This window comes from Lepisosteus oculatus, chromosome 17 (assembly GCF_040954835.1).
Source record: "Lepisosteus oculatus isolate fLepOcu1 chromosome 17, fLepOcu1.hap2, whole genome shotgun sequence".
Lineage (NCBI taxonomy): Eukaryota > Metazoa > Chordata > Actinopteri > Semionotiformes > Lepisosteidae > Lepisosteus > Lepisosteus oculatus.
The window spans coordinates 12,220,417-12,241,980 of NC_090712.1; the positions used below are offsets into that span (position 1 = coordinate 12,220,417).

General features: G+C 33.8%; 1 protein-coding gene across 36 annotated transcripts in view; it reads left to right on the forward strand.

The window, feature by feature from the left end:
• The window catches only part of nrxn1a (neurexin 1a), a 350,164-nt gene that overhangs the window by 1,286 nt on the left and 327,314 nt on the right, over positions 1-21,564 (forward strand). For 17 of the 36 annotated variants that reach the window (XM_015363013.2, XM_069179698.1, XM_069179705.1 and 14 more), the window contains exons 2-5: positions 1,132-2,507; positions 17,964-17,981; positions 19,561-19,590; positions 20,453-20,464. In XM_015363013.2, coding sequence (XP_015218499.1) covers positions 1,799-2,507; positions 17,964-17,981; positions 19,561-19,590; positions 20,453-20,464 — 769 coding nt within the window. In that variant the 5' untranslated portion in view covers positions 1,132-1,798. The remainder of the gene's footprint in view (positions 1-1,131; positions 2,508-17,963; positions 17,982-19,560; positions 19,591-20,452; positions 20,465-21,564) is intronic. The other 19 variants (XM_015363026.2, XM_069179706.1, XM_069179709.1 and 16 more) reach the window with 7 other exon arrangements.

The following is a 21,564-nucleotide window of genomic DNA, read 5'->3' on the forward strand; positions in this document are numbered from 1 at the left end:
GAAGTATAGCTTTAACTGCAGACCCCCCTTGCTGTGTGGTATTTACGTGACACCTGTAGGGATCGCCCTGTTCTGGAAGAGAAAGGTTTTCATGTCCCTTGGTGGAAACAGCACAATGCGGTGCAATAAATTACTGATAATATTGTTCTCATAGGAGAGTATTAACTGGGGACGAGGTTTCAGCGTACCCTCGGTAAATTGCGTCAAAAACTGTCATGCAGTGACTTGTTTGGATTGCATAATGAAAACCCAAGGTGGGGTGATAGCGATGGGGAAGACGGTTTTCTCCCCCGTTGTTTTCTTTTTGCAGTTAATAACTAGAGCTGAAAATTGCATTTCAAACTTAAAATGTCAGTTGAACAAGCTGCCATGTTTATAATTGGTTTAGTATACACCAGTTACTCCTGAGGAAGGAAATAAACAAGTACAACATTTAAACTTAATAAACAGCTGCCTTGAATCGATGTTTTTTTTATTTTGTATCTATATATAAAGCTAGTCGAAGACAAACAATATCACGACTCTCCTTTTGTCTTTTTTCCTTTTTAATTAGCACCTAAGTTTTGAGAAAAGCTATTAAAGGCACTGACTTGTCAGTCTAGCTAAACACAATTGTCTTCTAACCACCCCAGAAAATACAGTCACTAGATTCTATCTGTATCATATTGGTAAATCCACTGTACCTGTAAAAGAGAACAGCACGTCTTGTGCTTTTCAAACATTTCAATATTACCATGTTTGTATTGGCAACAAAATTACTAAATAAAAAATAGGAGGGTCTGTTTGTGAGGTTAAAAGCAATAGGAAGGAAAGAAGAAAAACATCTTCCTGATATCACTGCATCCATTTAGTCCTTACAGAATAATAAACATAAACTTTTGCTTTTTGATTTTTCTGAATCATTTTAACAGGTTTGATTATTTAAAATCAATTCCTTGCCAAAGTAAACAAAGTTACATATTAAAAGGGGGGAATTGTACCTGCTCCTTATACAGTATGTCTGTGCATCTCTCTTATCTGTATATATGTAGTGTGTGCTGTCTTTATAAAGTATAACAGATAATTAACATACAATTCAGTTGCATAATTCAAAAAATGGGTTAAATCATTATCGTTTTTCATTCTTTGCAGATTGCTGGTCATTATGTTCAAACTATTGTAAACGCTGGGATCAGAGTTTGGCCTTGAAAAGCAGAGGGGCTGTCAGGCTTTGCATGTCAATAGCTACTGAGCTATTTGACAGTTTATGTTTTTCAGCACCACTGGGAAGGAGGCAGCCTGAGAAGCCATAAGCAATGACTCATGTCGTCTGCTTCAGCATGATAGCGTGAATCTGATGATCAGAGCTGGGTATCTGTCACAGGGTTCAGTGTTTGCATTTTAATTGGTTCATTGAAAAAAAACACAACAAGTGAACCAGGATAGCAAGAAAGAACTGATGGATATCAACAACAACTGAGCCAGTTTTTAAGAAACCTGGATTATACAAAAAGAGTAAACAGAAAGAAAAAAATAGAATAACATTTTTGTTTATTTTGGCAGAGGACTTCAGTTCCGGCGTGTTGGGTGATATGGTCTAATACTGTCTCTTGCCCTATTGACAAGTCAACAGTACATTGCAGGTATGCAAATGAAGACTTTAAATCAGAAGTTTCATGATACATCCATCCAAATAAATTATTTTTTTTAGTGAGCCCTCCCCAGGAAATACAGTGCTACAGCTGCTTCCTGATTCTATAGTCTCAGCACAGAACAGATCTTCCATCTGAATATTTTTTCAGACTACATTTTTGCCAATATGGTGCTTGCAATGAGGCACGGCGCTCATTTAATCTGGGTGAGCCTGCTGGTGTGTTGCTTGGTTGACCTTGGTACCAGCATGGAGTTCACTGGAGCAGAAGGACAGTGGGCTAGGTTTCCGATGTGGAATGCATGTTGTGAGAGTGAAATGAGCTTTAACATGAAAACCAAGAGCTCCCATGGACTCTTGGTGTACTTTGACGACGAAGGATTCTGCGACTTCTTGGAGCTCCTGATCCACAATGGGAAATTAAGCCTTCGATTTTCAATCTTCTGTGCGGAGCCAGCCACCGTGCTGTCGGACACAGCAGTCAATGACAGCAACTGGCACTCCGTGACAATAAAGAGGAACTTCAAAAACACCACCCTCATAGTGGACAAAGAAGTCAAATGGATTGAGGTGAAATCAAAAAGACGGGATATGACTGTCTTTAGCAATTTGTTCTTGGGGGGGATTCCACCGGAATTGCGATCTGTGGCACTACGGCTAACATCCGCCTCTGTAAAGGATCAAGTTCCTTTCAAGGGATGGATAACTGATCTTAAAGTCAACAGCTCAGAACCTGTACTCAGCGGCAGTGAAGGAGTCAAAACTGATCTTTGTGGTAAAGACTTGTGTCTGAATGGAGGAGTCTGCAATGTGATTGACAACGAAGCTATATGTGACTGCTCGCAGACTGGCTACCAAGGAAAGGACTGCAGTGAAGGTAAGATGTTTGGATTGGTTTCCTAATCAGTTTTATTTGTCTCTTTTACAACATTTTTTTCTTTAACAAAATATCCTCTCCATATTTCTTTTAGCGATTAAGAAATTTACTTCTGAATTCCCCTGGTTTTATCATTAATTCTCAAAGTAACGTTAACATTTCTAATGATTAATTTGCATAAAGTTTTAGTAGTATAGTTTTAACACTTTAAGAGTCACATTTAGTGGGTATAGTTGGTTTTGAAAGTTATGGATCTCTTATTCACTTTAAAATGCACAGTATATACTGTCTGTATATGTATACGCAAATCAGACATGTTTTGATTGTTTGTAAGACTCGTAATGGTCTAGAGGCCCAGAACTGGGCTCATTAGTTGGTAGAGTGGTTTTGAGCATTCTCAAAGGTATCTGACATTCTGTATCTTCAATTCACTGTGGAAAAGTTGACCTATACAGGTTTTATTTCTGTACATTCAAATTTGAATTGTCTATGATGTGTGTTTTTAAGGCAGAGTAGACTCCAACTCATGCTTTCACAATTATTGTGGAAGATAGCAAGTAACAATATAAACCTAGTAGACAGTTTCAATGACTTACTCCTTATAGGTAAAGAGTTAAAGAATATGTATTAGATAAAGGATATGTATTCGTCTTCTAAATTGTTGTAATACTAGCAATTTACTCTCTAAACACACTACAGTATGTTAAAGTTTAGAGTCAGTTATACAAATGTTGCATTGTATGTTCAATCACAAAAGGCACATGCATAGGGAAAAGTACAGTATTTAGGCACATGATCAGTAGTCACAGTAACAAAATTCGCATTTCATCCAAAATAGATATTTGCTTTGGAGGCATCATCATCTACAAAAGAATAAAAAAATGAATAGGTGCATTTTTCAGCCTACATTTTAGTACACAAAATTAAGTAGAATTTGTAAATAAAACTATAATGTTGTTTGGGATTTGGATATTAGATACTCATAGGATATCTCCTATGTCTTTCCTTGTACAACAAAAAACTATGGGCTTTAAAGTTATACTGTGCACATTTATTACACTCTCTTGTCTTTAAATGTTTCCTAATTTGGTCAATTTCATAATTAATAAATCATTTTGTATCAGGCAAATTATTTGTGCTGTTTTAAAGCAGGTTAGCTTGTTGGGATTTTAACGTCACTTTAAGATAATTATTTCCTGCTAGAGCTGAAGGTTCAATCAGTTGTATCTCTTGTTTTTTTAATCATTCTTTAATAATGTCTTTTGCCAAATGCAGATTTTGTTTTGTGAAATTGCTGCATGGGACTGATAAATGATAACCCGTGAAACCTTGATAGTTCTCATTTATTATTATGACAATGAAAAGCATATCATTTCATGCAACATTAGCTACATGTACCTGTATTCCGAACTTCCTGACAATATTTTGCATGTTTTTTGTTACATTTGTTCTCCATACTAACAGAAGCTGAAATATACCTGCATTCTGGAAAAGAGGTCATGCTCATTCTTTGAGATTCTTGAGCTATGGGGCAACATTTTAACAGGGTACCTACTGTAGATTGATTAATTAACTGAAAAGTGAAAAAGCTTGAATGTACTAAATAAATACATGCATACGTAAATTAGGTTGCTACTTAAAGAGGTCAGAATTATTACAACTAATTAAATACTTGGAAACCAAGCCAAAATGAAAAAAATTACCAGAACTTAATTATTTCATTATACTGTAGATGTTTCATGAGCCACACTATATTTCTTAAAACAAGAAGTACTGGGATACTGTATTTTGTTTTCATGTATTTGGTATTAATATGTCTTAAGGTTCATACTGTGGAGCAAGATCAGTGGTTCTTAAATTCCCATAGGAAGCAATGAAAATGTCTCCTATGCAGTTCAAATATAAGCCCTGACATGTTTAGCCCAGTATATAGTAATTTAAATTCTAAACAATATACTGTAATTATCTGTGTAATTGAAGAGAAATTTCTTCATCTAGCAATAGTAAAAACAGATCAAAAACCCTAATTGTCTACTGCTACTGTACATTCTATGGACCTTTGATCACCAGACTGATCTCTTTCAATATTTCACAACTTAAGCCTTTTTGTCACATCCATCGATCTCAACAGCTGGTGTCACATGTTTGTTCAGGTGCTATAGATAACTCCGTCTCAAAAAGCAAGGATAGCTAAAAAGTTCTCTGTATGCTGCTTAGTTTGCAGTGTTATTTCTGAAAGAATGATTTAGAAGAGGCCGTTATCCCATTCAAGTAACTTGCCTGGTCTCTCATCCCACATCAGTGTCTGAGATGACTCTATTCATAGTCTGAAAGATGCTGGATGGCCTTAGTTTGCTTTTTTATATATTTCCTACTACAGTAAAAAGTTGCACACTTTCCCTCCCAAATAAATTGTATTCTGTGTCATAATTTTTGCTTTGTGACATGATTTGAATTTTTCAAAGCTGCTTCAAAGATAGCAGTGCCATTATTAAAAGTTAATCTCTGTCAGAGTTTTTGATCTATAGTGCAAGTCTGGGATTTCTTTGAAGCTCTCTGTGGCATTAAACTGTGTATAACCTAATTCTGTCTAACCTGGAGAAACACAGTCATGAAGTACATGAGAGAAGGGAAAGAAGGGCTGTTTGTGCTTTAGTATCTGTGCCTTTCAGCTTAGATGCGTTCTTTTTAGTTAGTTTATAGTGAGCTGTGGTGGAATATTTTATAGTCTATTAAGATCTTTCTGGAAATTAGACATACAAAATGAACAAAAAAAAGCAAGATGTATTTACCCTGGCAAAACAGCACAAAGGTTCCTTCTGTCAGTTTGTGATGCAGTAACCTGCTTTTTATTGGGTGTTTTAAATAGTTTCATCAGTACAATTCCCTCTCATAAATTGTTGTTTTCACAGCGTGAATTTAGAGTCTTAACTTTAATGCAACATATGGAAATCACACTACATCATTAAACATAATTCCATATTATGTTGGATTTACAGGCACATTCTGGGATTGTTAATAAGATTTCCAGAGATTTCAGTGAAGTTCTTTGAAGTGAATTTCGCCTAGCTACTCTCCAGAAACACAGTTTTGATGGACAAAGAAGTGTGAAGTTGATTGTTGAAGCCTTGTGCAATGTGAATCCCAGAAGCACCTAAACCTTCTTTGGCAATGCATTCAAAATAATTCTGGGCTAAAATTTACTGAATGCTTTGTCTTCACCTCAGGAGATGTGATTTACTTAGCAGTGGAGTATTCAGGGGTCTGTGTCATTTCAAAACCATCTTGCTGTTTGATATAAATTAAGTGCAGGGGGTCAGCCAGTATAATACCAGTCATGTTGTTACTGAGCTCATATTTGTTAATGCATTTCTCTCTCATAGCTTCATTCTCATAGCTGATTGAGAGGACTCTTTGACTATGTGACCAGGCTTGCCTTTTAGCTGACGTTAACATTTTTTTAAAAATTGTATTTTTTAATATCGAACATTGTTTTGTATTAAAATTGTAGCCTCGTTGATTGAGATTTACCATGTGTTGCAGTCCATTGAAAATAATGAATTTAATTCATGGAATTTCTAGTTGGAGTCAATGAGTACTTTTTTTCGTAAGTTAAAAATTCCAATACAATAGCAGTCTTTTCCAACAAAGTAACATCAAAGAATATTTAAAGGAATTATTTTGAAATTATGCTGTCATATTTGGCTGGCCTGAACATTTTATTTTGAAAAGGTGTCCCTTTATGGCTTCTACTTTAAAAGGACTTTTATTTTTTAACTGTAAAAGTCCAAAAAATATTAAGCACTAACATATTAACTTAATGCAAATCTGCATTTTTCTGCCATTTATTTACTGTTCCTCTTGTGTCACACTGGACTAAGGGTCTTTATTTATAGGATTTATGGTGCTGCAAAGATACATCATCCATTAGTGTCCTTGTCACAAGTATTTTCTTTGCCTTTGAATTCCTTCTAAGAACAACTGTAGCGGAGAAGATAAAAGCACAGTTAGGGTATATACAGTAGGTGTCTTAATTTCTAACTGATTTATGAAGCATCTCTTCATATGTTATAACATCATCTAATTAATATTTGAAAAATACTATGAAATGTAATTAAATGTCTAATTACATAGTGAATTTAAAAATGCTCAGTTTCAAAATTAGGGTGAGTTCTTTATATGTCAAGCTCAAGCCTAATGAGACGCTGACAGTTATTTTATTGTAGTCTGCCATTAGCTGTACCAATGTAAAATCCAGGTTAATCCCTAGCCCATTCTTCCACACACAAAAATAACAAACAATTGTTACGACACAGTAGGTTTTAAATAATTGGAGTTACAGTATGTAACTAAACATTTCTCTGAAAATGTACCAATCCTCCATAATTTCAGGATATTTCAAACTTTAACAAATAATGCAGATTTTTAACCTTCAGTATGCTGCACAGTATGTGACCTGAGAGTCCCAACCTGGCTTTGTGGATGAGGTAGTTGGGACCCATCTATAAAATGAAAAAAAGATTTGCTACAGTCATTTGTGGTGAAGTTGGTGGAGGGGACTTTGAGTAATAATTGCTGGGTAGAAAATTATGATGTTACATATTTATACATTAAGAGTGCAGGTAGAGGGAGATAAGTCTTTCCTTGTACATTTTATGTACTCAATTTATAGAAATATGGATTTATGGCATCTTTGGTAATCTGATGCCTTATGCCTTATCATGTTTAATAGTTTAATTTGTAGTCAGTTTAAATGTTTAACAATGTTTTTAAAACCCCAGTTGGAGAGTGTGTCAGCACTTTCTTGTTAGATGATAGATTCTAGTTCTGTATCTGTTTGATACATGAAATCAAAGTTACATTTAATGTCTTCTTTAGAAAAATGGACATGCGATCTGATTTGGAATCAACAGTTGGTATCTGATTGCTAAAACAATCAAAAACCCTCCACAGCTTGTGACCTTGATGCATCTGTCCCATTCATATTCCCAACAAATACACATCATTTTCTCATACAAATGCCTCTCAAATTTAAATGTGTACTTTTCCATTAAATAATTTAAAAGCTTTCTATTTTGATCAGATGAAGGGATTACAGGATTTTTTCTCTCACAAATCCCTTTGTTTTGTTGAGACAATTATTTAAATGCACTGGGACTATGTGTAATACAGTTTGAGATGTCAAATTTGTGGCTTTAATCACTCATTAGAAAATCAAATGAATTCAAGGTTTTCTCTTTCATTATTTTGAAATGGTACAATTATACTTATATTTCTAAATATTTAAATTGCAAAAATTATGTCTAGATAGCAAATAATTATAAATATACTTGATACATATATAGTATATCACTTTATCCAATGAGGAGAGACTTGATCATATTTTACAGTATTTTAATAGTTCGGATTAACAGTGAAGAGAAATACTGATCTAATTGCGTATTTCCTTGACAGTATCTTAGTTTTCTGTGGTAAGAATAGGTTCAGGCCAGAATGTCTTTTGGTGTTGTGGTTGTATGCTCATTTTAAGAGTTTGCTTTAGGAATGACCTTCAATATGATTTTTATTTTTGTTTCCTGAGAATGCTGACAAACATATATTGCCTGCAATTTATGTCCACCTTTGTCTTTAATTTGGAGGCAATTATATTTGTATTGATTTTTGTATTTATGATTACAAGGATACATGTCATTCTCATGAAATAAAAAAAACAGTATAGTACCTTACAGTATATCCTCCATTTGACAAGATTTTCAGAGACGAACTCTTCTTGCACAAGACAGAGAATGCACTATATTGCTAGAATACAGTAGGATTATTGGGGGGGTTTAAACTTTCTTTGTTAGCACAGTATGAAATGGTTGTAAATCTCTGACATTGGTGGTACCTCCCACAAGTAAAAAAGGAATATAACAAGAGTCTAGAGAACATCTTCTGAAGGAAGGTGACTGTTTGGTTAAGGTTAGTCAGGGGAAGATACTGAGGCTGTAGTAATGGTGTATATGAGAAAAGGCAAGCAATTATAATTAAGATTAGTCTTGTTAGAATAAACCATGAACAATCTTTTGCACCTAGAAGGTATCCAGTGACTTCCTAAATAAGCTGTATTTCATTAAATAAAACACCAATATAATGATTTCTCTCTCAGACTGTGAATTCACACTGGGTTTAAAGATTAGAGGGATTTTCTTGCATTTCTAGCTGCTGAAGATGTAGTTTTTTAATATAGCTGCAATTCTTCTGTTGATGTGAGCCTGCAACATTTTGTATCTCAGGTTTCCACATTGGTAATAATATGAATTGCTTTTTGCTTCTACCTGGTGATGCAAACGTAGATTATTGCTATTCCTGCCCTTCTGTAAAAGCAGACAGAGAAAAGAGCAAGTGCCAGACAGAATTAATTTTAGATTCCTCACCAAAAAAGCCTATGATGTGTACAACGTCTGTCTTTGTGACTCACATCTTTTAGTCAGTCTCCTCTAATACAGTGCAATAGTTTGGTTCTGTTTACTTCGGTGAACAATGTACTGTAAGTGTCATCTATTTTAAAAGGATTTCTATATATAATGTTTTGCTCCACAGTATATATTTTAAAAGAAAATTAATTGACTTAAGAACTGTAAATAAAGACTGATACATACTGTATAACAAAATTGATTTCCTCATTGTAGGGCTTGAACACAGATCAGAGTTTAAACATACAGTACCACTCATGTTGTCATCTCCCTTATCTTATTTCACTTCTGTACTAATCTTGACGAGTGAACAAAAAGTGGCAATAAAAAAGCAAAGAGCAAACTTTATACATAAATTGGATCCAAAATCAACCATGCAAACATTGTCTGAGGAAAGCAAGGATTGAGGAAATATATTGAGCCAATTCAGTATAACAGTGAAAAATGTATATGTCAGATACATAGGGCTTATTTCTTATTTTCAATAAAATAAATTATGTAGCATGCAATGGGTACTTTTAATTGCTGACATAATTCACATAGGAAACATTATCTGGAATTTTAGGGTATGATCCAGATTCTTTGTTTCTTGTTTCAATCATGCATTTAATGATTCAAGCAATCTTGAAGCTTCTATTTGACTTAATATAATTTAATATATATGATGAAGATAAATATAATAATGCATTTCACAGTATGACAGTAAGAAACATTCACATCTTATGTTCACAGGTATTGTCTCAGGCATTTTAACATATATAGGTTGAGTGGAAATGTTTCCTATTTTCTTTAAGAAAATATGCTTAAAGATTATATAGGTGTAAAAATGACTAATAAAGGAAATTTGTTTTGTTCACTGAGAACTAATTTTTGAGAATGAGCACTGTAGATTACAAAAAAGCAGAACTTGTATTGTACAACAGCAAAAGTCTATGTGAAGTTGTCCTGTTAGTTTGTTTTCGCAGAGAGGCTAAATCTTCAGTTTGTTTTACAAAAGGCTATTTGTTTTCATAGCATACATGTGTAATTAATTACTCTTTTAATTATAATGGAAAAATGTTCATTTTAAGGATCCTACACCAAAGATATTTAAAACATAATGGCAACATTATCCTTGGGTTGGAAACAAGCTACTACATCAGTGTTGTTTAGATTCAGTGTGTTCTGTGCAACCAAAACCAAAAATACATCAAAGGATCATTTTACAGGAGATGTACTGTATTCAATGCTGGTTCTTTGAGATCAGCTCAACATCATACAACTATGTTTTAATTGTATCATTCTTTGGTGATTAAGAAGTACTGTCAGTTGTAACAGGGTTTGGAGACAGTTTGGCGAATGTTACAGATTACATAAATACTATGTTTTTTTGTATAGCCTAAACTATAGATCACGGTCAAAAGAAAACAAGTATAATGTACAAACAAATGCTTGCTATTGGCTGGAATGAATTATTGGGGGGCTAAATGGTGTTGATGACAACTGAAAAATAACTTTTTGTTTCATAATCCAGTTTTACTGTGATACTGCAACTGAACACCCATTGTAGCGCACATCTTTAATATTTATCAGAGATATTGCATGCTGAAAGAAGATTTAGCTCACATCTGTAATGCTATTTCAGATATTGTCAAATCAGGGATTAAGGTTATTAGAACTATAAGCTACTCTGTGATTATCCCCAGGATCAGAAAGAATGCAAGATGCAAAAGAATCAAGAGACTTCTGTCACATCTGCCATCTGAACCCTTTTGTGTGGCTATTTCCTGATAAACGTGATATTCATAATAGAAGAGGTCCCAAATTTTGCTGAAACACTGAAAATGTTATTAAAGCATTATACTTAATAATAACACATTGTACTGCATAATAATAACATGGTTATATTTTGAGCTGCATATCATTTAGTAATTTCCTGGTATTTGGAGAAATAGTGTTTTGTGTCTACCTTTTCCTTATTTTTGTGGAATCCATTTTAACTGTTTTTTTTTTACCAGAAAGATAAAACACATTTGAAATATGCTGTATACACTTGTATGTAGAAACAACTGTCCATCATAAAATAGAAACATTGTTGATAATATTAACTACTGTCTATTTTCCTTTAGATATTTTAAGAATAATACATATCTGTATGAGAAGATTTTAGAAAGCAATATTTTTTAATTATAATTTTAAATTGCTAGCCATCTGGGCCTCTGAATGAAAAAAAAACCTTTAGATCTATTGTTTCTTCTCTCATTGTGTTGATAAATCTGTGAAAGTACTCATATCAACAATGCACATACTGTATGCCCACAATCTGTCATCTTCCACAGAGATTTTAAAATTTTACAGTATATTTCATATTTGAAAATGATGTGTGTATATATAGTATTTTATTTATTTGTTTCATGTTGCAAGAACATTTCTTTAGTTGCGTGACCTCTATGTCAACATGGAAGTCCAGTAAACTATAAAACAATGTTACCAATGTTAATAGGATTTCCCAGAGTGCCTTACTTTACTATCTTATGAAATATAGATTCATTGTAGATAAATATTAATAACAAAAATGTTGAATGTTTTTGAAATAATTATTTTATTTCAATTAATACTTTTAAATTATACTTACAGTAAGGAGAATAAGGAGGAAGTATACCACACTCCCCATAACTACCCCACGTAAGGATATTAATGTTACTCATTAAAACATTTATAACAAAGACAAAATCCACAGACTGTAGTGCCCAGACAAATGCTGTTAGCTTTTTTTCCTAATTGATAATGCATTACAACATTACAAACAGAAGTCCTGTTATATCTCTAATCAGATATTATGTTGGATGTCCTTTGGGCATGCACTTACATATTACATTAATCTTCTGTGCAATTCAGTAATTGACAAAATTATATGAAGACAAGTTTAAAGACCGTCTTTATTCTCTATATTACTAAACTTTAATTCAAAATTCTGAATTACTGCTAATTTACATTTGAATGTTGAAGATTTACAGTACAGATATACATAAAATAATATAGATGTGAAATACTGCAATACCCATAGTGCTGACATGAACAAGTAAAACATGCAGCACCTACTGTATATCAATTACAGTGGAAACTGGCAGACAATGTATATCTTCAACTACTTCAGGATTGCTGTTGCCAGTCATTGATATTTTGTTGTCAGTGTAACAGTAACTGGAGGTCTAAACTGCATTAGCTGGAATCTGATGTGCATTTACCTTAGTGGAACTTTCTTAAATGTTTAATGGGTGATCCGGGCAAATAGATCAACAAATTTTCACTGCTGATGAAGATGAATATGTAATACCTGACTTAGGTTTTGTGGCTGTTTTTGTTATCATTAGAGTTGCTGGTCATTAAACAGCCAGTCACATACTGTTTTATGTTTTGGGGATAATGAGAAAGACTACAGGTTTTGAGATGTCAGATGCCACTAAAGATTTGCCTTAAATACATTTGACCTACCACACTTTCAGACACTCTTACTATTATGTACATTTTCTTGATTTCAGTTGCAATTTAACAACAAATTGATCCAGCTAGTGATTTGTACTTGAATTATCAATTGGTTCTTTCACATTTTTCATCTTTTACTTTTCTTATAGAAAGTCCATTAGAAGCCGTAAAACTACACCACTGCACTCAGCCATTTTGTATGAGGACAGCTGTACGGTATTTATATGACAGATATGTAGAAGGATACTGTATCTCTTTAAATAAGTTTTATCTTTCACTAAAATGAATAGTAATTGGATAATTAATCCCAAATGATGCAATATAAATGCAATATATTTTACTAACAACATTGTGTTGTGTGTTTTCATGTTTAAACCTTACATAACAAGTTTGAACTTTTTGAATAATCGTTTAATATTATCGTAAATATGTTATTATGCAGTATATTTCTTTATCACATTATCAAGATGTATGTGACTAACGTTTTTCCATTATACCTATTAAGACGCGAATGAAAAATAAAATTGATCTCTCGAAGTGCAGTTACAAAGTGGGACAATCGATTCTTTAATCAAAACCTTTCCAACATTACACACACAATTAAGCCTGTGTCATAATCACTTAGGAACAAGCTCCAATATGACTTACAAATTACTATTTTGTGGTGAACAGAATCAGATTTATTGTGTTTAGACTTCTAGTTTCTGATTTATTTATGCACATAATTGAAAAGCCTTAATTAGCAAAATTTACATTAATTGCATTGCACTGAATACAGTTTTAGGTAACCCTGAAGGCAACTGATGTTCTATTAATTAATTAGCAGAAAATTATACCATTCGATCATTAAAACCTCTTTGAGGTTCTCTCTGTATAACGTATTTGAGGGGAATGTGCTGGCTTCCAGTGTAACCTTTGGCAACACATACAGTATATTGGTGTCTGGTTATTTTGTGAACTTTTGGTCAGGTCAAAAATGTGCTTAATACTAAAAATAAAAGCTGGGTTGCAAAGCAATATCACCAAGAAGATTAAAACAGTTTAATACTCCCTTATTTTTGAATGAAAGATGAGGATGAATTGTTTAAAAGAAAGAAAATGTTGTGTTTCCAGATAACTATGGTATTTTACTATAAATGTGTTCTTAGGATAATTGTAAAATTATTATAACACTTAATTTTACCTCTGCAGTGGGAATATCCTTAACACTTTGTGATATAAGTAAAAGGTAGTTATAAATATATCTAGTTAATGAGAAGTCAAGCAAGATCAATCAGTTTAAAGGACCCACGCTAAGTCAAATAAAACTGGAATCAAATCAAAAACAGCATGAACAACAGTCAGGCCTAGAGTGTACCAAAGACCCATCAACACAGTATGATGTTCACGATGGTGACCATAATCTGTTTTTATAATATGGCTCTTTAATATGGATTTAAAACCAGGGTGAGGCTGGATAATTTTTCTTTTTTTACTTTTTTTATAAAATAAAATAATTCTTAAATATTGGATTTTTAAAAACTTTTATGTCATAAACAACATCATAAATAAAATACAATACAGCAGTTGTAATTCTACGAAAACCTTGATAACAGTATGCAATAGTGGAAGTGATAAATATGAGAAGTGTAAGCATTAATCCTGAAAGTTTCAAGTGCCAGTCAACTGGCATGGACATAATCACAGCAAAGTCATTCATATTAATTGTCCCTTTGTTTGTTGTTGCATTATTACTGAACCTCATGATTGTGATTTTGGGTATACTGCAGAACTTTAAAATAAAGCCTATCCATTCTTTTTTAATCACAAGATGCGGTTTCAGTCACAGTCTCACCATAAATTTGGGACTTGTGTTTTTTATGCTGACACTGTCCTGAGATCAATAACAAAAGAGAAATACTTTGAGGAATATTTGACTGGGTCTTTTTTAAATGAGGGATTTCATTAGGAAGATTAAACCACTATAAATACCTTTTTTCTAAAGTTGGCTTGGTTTCACATTTTTTTGTTCTGCTGTCTGTTACCATAGAGTAAATACCTGTACTTTCAAGATCTTAAAATTGATTTCACATTAATATTTACTACTGTATGTCCTTTATTACTGTATTTTACTGTAGGACTAAGTATGCATGCATGTAATATGGTAAAATGCTGAATGTCTCAGAGACTGAAGTCTCCCCTGATGCATGGGGTTTGTATTTTGAAAGAGCAGCAATTGGAGAGGTGAGCAGAAATTTTACAAAAGAGCCCCCTACTTCCTTTTGTGAAGTTGCAGCTTATAAAAATAATGTTACTCATGATTCAAAGTGTGATACTGTGCATTGTTTTGCACTAACAGCCTTGGGCTGTTACAGTTGTATTTGAACTCAGTTATTATGCAGCATATTTTCCTAATATGAGCTGAATCTTAAACCAAATAAGGTAAAAAGCAACAAAAATCAGTAATGGATCTAAATGATCTGATGGTAAGGCTAGAATTGTATATTTTAGTTGAACTTCAAAAATGCAGCAATTCAACCTTACTATGAGGATAATATTAAAACAGAACATCTGAACGCCTCATGTACACATAGCCATGTGTCTTAGAGAAACCATTGAGCTACTACTGTAGCTGGCCAAAACTACCAAAGAAAACTACTGTAATTTGGGTTTTGATTAAATACTCTGAGGCATGACATATCCAGATAAGTACTCCTTGGGTTTATATTTCCCTTTAAATGCTTAGATAAAAATTTTACATTTGTGATTGTCATTAAACACATTTTTTTTTAGAAGCAGGTCAACAGTTTTTTTGATATTACTCCTGTCCTGAACCCAGAGCATATATAGTCTGAATGCATGATGTTGTTTTTGTTGTAATATCTACAAAGATTTAAGGAAATGTTAGTTACTTTTTGCTATAATTCCGAAACGTATATAACTAACTATGTATAAATGAGGCAATAAGCAGATTTTTGCAAAAATGCTATCTTTTTTAATACTCCTGTTAATTGTGCAATCTCCATTTCAGGTATAATTAATTTTCATTTTTTTTTATTTATCAGGAAAGATTAATGTTCTGATCAGTTCTGGTTTCAATTCACGCAAATTTCAGCTTACGCTTGTGAAAAAAAAACTTATTTTTTAAATGTGTTTTTGGTTATGAACGATGACAAAGTCACTTTAAATTAATCTCTTGATGTAAATAAGGCTTAAAATGATCTTTAGTTTTACTTATTTATTGGAAGAACAGGAAATGCTTAGTGCAATAATGTATAGTATGTAGAACATTTCAAGAACATGTTCCGGCTTTTGAGTATTTGAAGTTATTTTTAGAAAAACTATGAACACCTTCTGAAACATATTCTCTTAGGTACATACTGTAATTATTATGTTACCAATGAAGGTTGAGTGTTAGTCACTTAAGTCTTGAATTAAAAAAACTGCATCAAGACATTGTGAAGAAGACGCATTATCAGAATGTTTGTGTCCAAAGTCACTTAAACCTCCATTTGCAACTGTATGTTTGAAGAGAGTGCAGTAGGTCATCCTTGAATACATATACTGTAGCACTTTAATCATTTGTGATGCTTTTTGCACATTCTCGGAGTATCTCGGAGTGGCTAATCTTATTTAGTGATCTTTTTAAACAAAAATTAATTTTTGTTCACATGAAATGGTGCTATCATATTTGGCTGTGGTGCGTGGTATCTCAATTGGAAATGAAGCTGACTATTCTGGTAAGTGTGCAGTCAAGAAGACATTTTTATCGGGCACTAAATCAAGAGGTAGGAGCTTGCATTTCTAACAGAAAAAGGACATCAAGCTGTCCTTGATTCTGGTCAAATGCTGCTTGGAGAAGCTCACATGTGGTCATACCTACCAGTGACTGGAGGCAGCCTGTGTCGTGGATTAGCAGTGTGTGCCTGTGGAGATACAGTAAGAACAAGTGAGTGATATCAGGCTGTGGGATATATCTTTTACAGATGAACTTTAATTGAGCCATTTAAGTGACAAAAATGTGTAGGTTAATGATGACCGGTACAAGGCATCTTTGCCGTTAATCTTGATCAATGGAATTGAAGAGAAAGGGGTTACCAGCTTCAAAGTCTTCCAGAAAAGCACTGATAATCACAACCTCTGAGTGTTTTGTGAGTTTAACTACCTGCAAGATCATCTTTAAAGGATTCCAATAAAATGAAGAACAAACATGTCAACCTTTTTAGAATAAAAAAAAACATGAAACAAGCAAAAGCATAATTGTAGATATTGCCCTAAGAGAAATGTTGATGACAGCTGTTGACTTTCTTACATGTCATGCTTCTTAAAGATGTTAATTTTGCCTTTTCTTTTTAACAAAGCAGAAGCTACATCTATGCATGATGCAAATGCCCTTATGTTCACTAGGGGCATGGTTTATTTGCTCTCAGGGTTAAAATATACCTTAAAAGAAATGATTTTCTACATTGCAAAAGGTTTTACATGCCCAAAAAAATTAAATGGCCCAAAACTAGGTTCTGGTGTCTTTGGATAAGTTTTATTTTTAAGAAGCTACATTTGTTCAGAACAATTACTTAATATGATTACAGAAATTGATTAGTACAGTCTTGACAATCTTGCTCCATTGCTCAACATTGTAAGTCCATTCTTTGTCAAATGAAGAGATGCTTGTTTTTATTACTTAATGTGTTTTGTTGAGAAGTGGTGCTTGAAGCATTGCTTTCTCACAATTCACTTTGATGTTCCAAAAGCATGAAATCTGGTTAAAATCACTTTTTCCTAACAGGAATCTTAACAGAAATAATAAAACTTGAAAAGGTCAGTTTTCTGAAAGAGCCCAAACTGTAAGTTTGTAAATTTAACCATGACAGAATATAAAATAGAAACTTTAAATATCCTTAAAGAAGATTATTTTATTCTTCAAAGTAGATTGAACCAGGAGCTTTATCAGCCTGTCATCAAAAGCCATTGAATGCTGTCAGATTGTATTTTACATTTAATTTTACATTTTTCTGCATGACGTTTTGAAAATGTTTCCATTATGACCTTAAGTCTGTTAATTTAATTTTCTTGTTGTAATTGTTTTCATTTGCTTGCAAGTATCACCTTTTTTAATGCCAATAAATCTTGTTTTAAGGCTAAATTATTTTGAAGTGTTCATTATGGAAAGTTTGGTTGGACACTGGGGGTCAACGGCCATCGGATTATCATCACAAAAAACAACTCATCACCAGCACTTTTTAAATATTTACCGACAAAAGCTCTAAGAGGAAAACTGTTAATAGGAAAGAATGCTCATGTCAGCACAAGTCGTTTGTGCACCCGGTAAAGGTTGATTACAGAACTGATGCGTCTCGTTATTTTTTCAATTAAGCAGTTGATATTAACAGCACTGCTTCTCTGGTGCTTTTGTTAACCCCCTTGAATGGTGGCAATGGGGCACTTGCATGATGTGTTTGATGCCTTGCATGATAAAGACATGCAATGGCAAGTTCCAGTCTGCATGCTGCTTAATGAATGTCTTCCTTTTTTTCTCCTTACCTGTCCGTGCTTGCAGAAGACAACTATGTTGAAGGTGGGTACTCTGCTTTGTTCTGTGATTCTTTTCTTGTCTGTATTTCTTTAAAAAACTTCCGCTGTGTGATTGATACTGTTAAGCCGGATGTCCACAGTACGGTAAGTAGATTTACTTTACGTTGATATTAACAGAAATCCTTGGACATGAGGCATCTGCCTTAGCAAAAAAAAAAAGGTACTTTTAGCATGGCTGAGACTTCAAAGGCCTGTGCTATACTTTGCATTGGACCAGTATGCACAGTTAAATAAAATAGATTGGCTTGTTCATATAAAATTGCTGTCAACTGACTAGAGACATGCACGAATATATTCTATTGTGTGGAAGGGTGTTGTCAATTAACTCACTTGAGTTATTCGTTATTACTTATCTTCTGCAGTAATATCTTCTCATACATAGGCATTTCTACAAGGAAGCATCCTTGAAACTCATAACAAAAAACCTTATTAAAGAAGTTACTTTCATGAGGTGTAATGCTACTGTATATACAGAAAAAAGTTTGAATATAATTCAGTTTCTATAAATTGAAACATTGACATAGGTCTCTGAAGGGAAAAAAAAATACAGCAGTTACAGAATTACATTATGTACTGTGAATACTGGTAAGTAATTTTTGCCAAACCATTGCATTGCAAATTCCCTGATTTTATAACTATTTACAGTAGGCCACACCTTAGCCTGGTAGTGTCTTACTTGTCTAAAAAAATATACAGAATACAACTGTGTTCTGAACATATTTTAGATTTGTTTTCTATGTCATATTCCTTAGAGATGAAGTATAAAGCTGAAAACTGTAATCAATAAAAAAGTGATTTCATATCAAATAAATCATGACATGCTTGTCCTTGATTTAAGCTAAGATATTTTGTGGTGAAACAGACCATGGCTGTATGTTAAGTAGAAAGACCTTAGAGTCTTACTCTAGAACAACCTCACTCTTGCATGACAGGCTTTACAGGTGACGGTGTTATGACAGAAGCAAATACAGGTGCTTCTTGGAAGAGGTGGCCAATCCAGTTTTGAATGTAAGCATCGGGAGGAGATGTAATTCAATCAATACTCTTAAGTATTGGCTTCGATGAGGGGAAAATGACCAGACCCAGCCCATCAGGTTGTGTTTGAAAAATGGAGAAACAATGACTGCTAAATATATATATAAACTTGGTCTTTAAAGACTGAGATAGACTGTGTAACTTACAGTATATTTGGGCAACCTGAATTTCCTAAAAGCTATTTTTCTTCCATCACTTTTCCTGTTTGTTTGCAGTATAAATATGGTGTCGAAGTATGGTAGGGGAGGTTGGGGATTTGGGTATAAACGATGCCCCCTTTTTTAAAAAATAAAACAAAAACGCCTTTTATCTTTCAAAGTAAGTGTGACGCAAAGCATTTCAACCACTGGTTGAGAAAATGCTTTTGGAACCTCCCTCTCCTACTCAACTTTCCGCTCCCCTCTTCCCTTTGCGATTCAGACATCTCATGAGAAGCAGATGCCTGCCACAAAGCATTCTTGTCACTGTGACAGATCCTTCCCATGATCCCGTGTTCTATGCTGACTGTGCTCTTGTTTTCCTTCAAGGTCTGGCGCACCTGATGATGGGCGACCAAGGTATGGGCTCTGTTCCTTTTCCTCTCTTGCTTCCATCGTTCCTTCTTGTGCTCTCCTAGCTGCTTTATTTTTACATTTCGCCACTGCAGAACTCAGGCCAGATGCTTGAACGCTACCTTGCACAGTAAATGGATGGTTTGGTTATCGGCCATTTTTTTTCTGCTGTTTGTTTTTCTTTGCCGTTACTTTATTTTTCCCTTCTAGCTTTACGTTCCTCTTTTCCTGCAGCACAAAAAAACATTAAAAGAGACAAAAACAACAGGAAGATAGCACAATGAAAAAAAAATGCAAAGTGAAAAGGTATCAGAATAATCAAAAAAGGAAGCAGAATACAATAAAAATCTGACAAGCAAAAACTGGGGGATGCTAGGGATTTTGTCTTAAGTGTGTTTGAGAGGGATGTTCACTGATCCAACTTATTTTTGTTTCATTGTGGTTTGTAAAGCAGGGTTGGTGAAATCATGCTTAGGGCAGTGCATGTCTATTTTAAAACATGTGCTCCCATTTTGGCTGCTGGAATGCCATTGAAAATCTCCTTATCCCAGTGAGTGGACTGACCTTCCCCATTGTGACAGACATTTTCTCATCTTGACACCATTTCAGTAGAGCACGGCAAAGTGTATTTCCCTCTGCATGCCTCGGTGATGCAGGAGTATTGATACTTGGCTATCCCTGTGTGTCGCCCAATGCATCCACGGAGATCTCTATATTCTCCTCACGTGCTCATCCGTTCTTTCCATCAGTGAGTTTTTATTCTGCATTTACATACAGTCACGAGTCTTATGAGTGTCTCTCTCCTCTTTTATTTTCTTTCTCTGTCTGGAAACGCTTTCTTCATGGAACCATTTCATCAATTGCATAGGTAAAACTAAAGGTACTAAATGTTTTATTTTTATTTATACACATATAAATATACACATATACAATTGTTTGTGTATTATTTATATTTTCTGTAGTATTCAGTAAAAGTGCTAAATAATAGCCTTGAGCATGTTAAATATATTTATATGCTAATGAATGTGCTGAAACACAGAAGGTAGGTGTGGTCTTTGCTTTGATTGCACACTGTTAAAATGGCAGGGATTTCATATTGCTTTATGCATGGAATTATAATTGACACTTGAAAGGGGATCCTCATTCCTGTGGTTGCCACTCAGGCAACTGGACTGGTAACACCTTTTTTACTGTTGAACATAAAGGATGTTTGCAAGAAAATGACACTGAACTTAACATTTGGTTCAACATATTCTGTTCCTCTTCATGCAGCATGGGGTAAGTGATCTTATAAATCTCACCATTTGATTCTTGTCCCTGATAAATGTTAAATAGCAGTCATACAATTGCAGTTTTATTTACATTTAAAAATGCACATATTTATCGGGGATCAGGATTAAATGACATGGCAAGTGAAAGTTTATGATCATGTTATTTATTTTGCGATATTTCACTGGGAAACTTGAATTGGGGAACAGCAATATTTACATGTGTCAGAGAGAATTTATTTATTAAAGAATAATTAAGAAGACCACTTTACACCATTTGAGAAGATTCTAAAGAAGGAATTACATGTGTCTTACATTGTCAAAGGACAACTGTTTAAAGTGAACCTGACACTAATATTCAAGTTTCGCAGGTTTCTTTTGCAAAAGCTATAATAATCTGCTTCAGTTGGCTTTCATCAGAAATCCAAGCTGTGATTAACCACCCTTAAACTGGATTTACGTATTTTTGTATGTCAAAATGTATGGTTTTGTGTGTATACCAACCTTCATCTTTCAGACAGGTAAGAATTTTACACTGAATTTGTGTAACAACCTAAATAATCACTCAAGACCATTTTTTCATTTTTTTCAATTTTTATTTTCCACACGCAAATCCATAAATTATAACACATTTTATCAATAAGATGAAATTATTTTTTCTTCAATCCATTGACCATATTAGTACCATCAATGAAAGCTGCTTTTGAAGAAG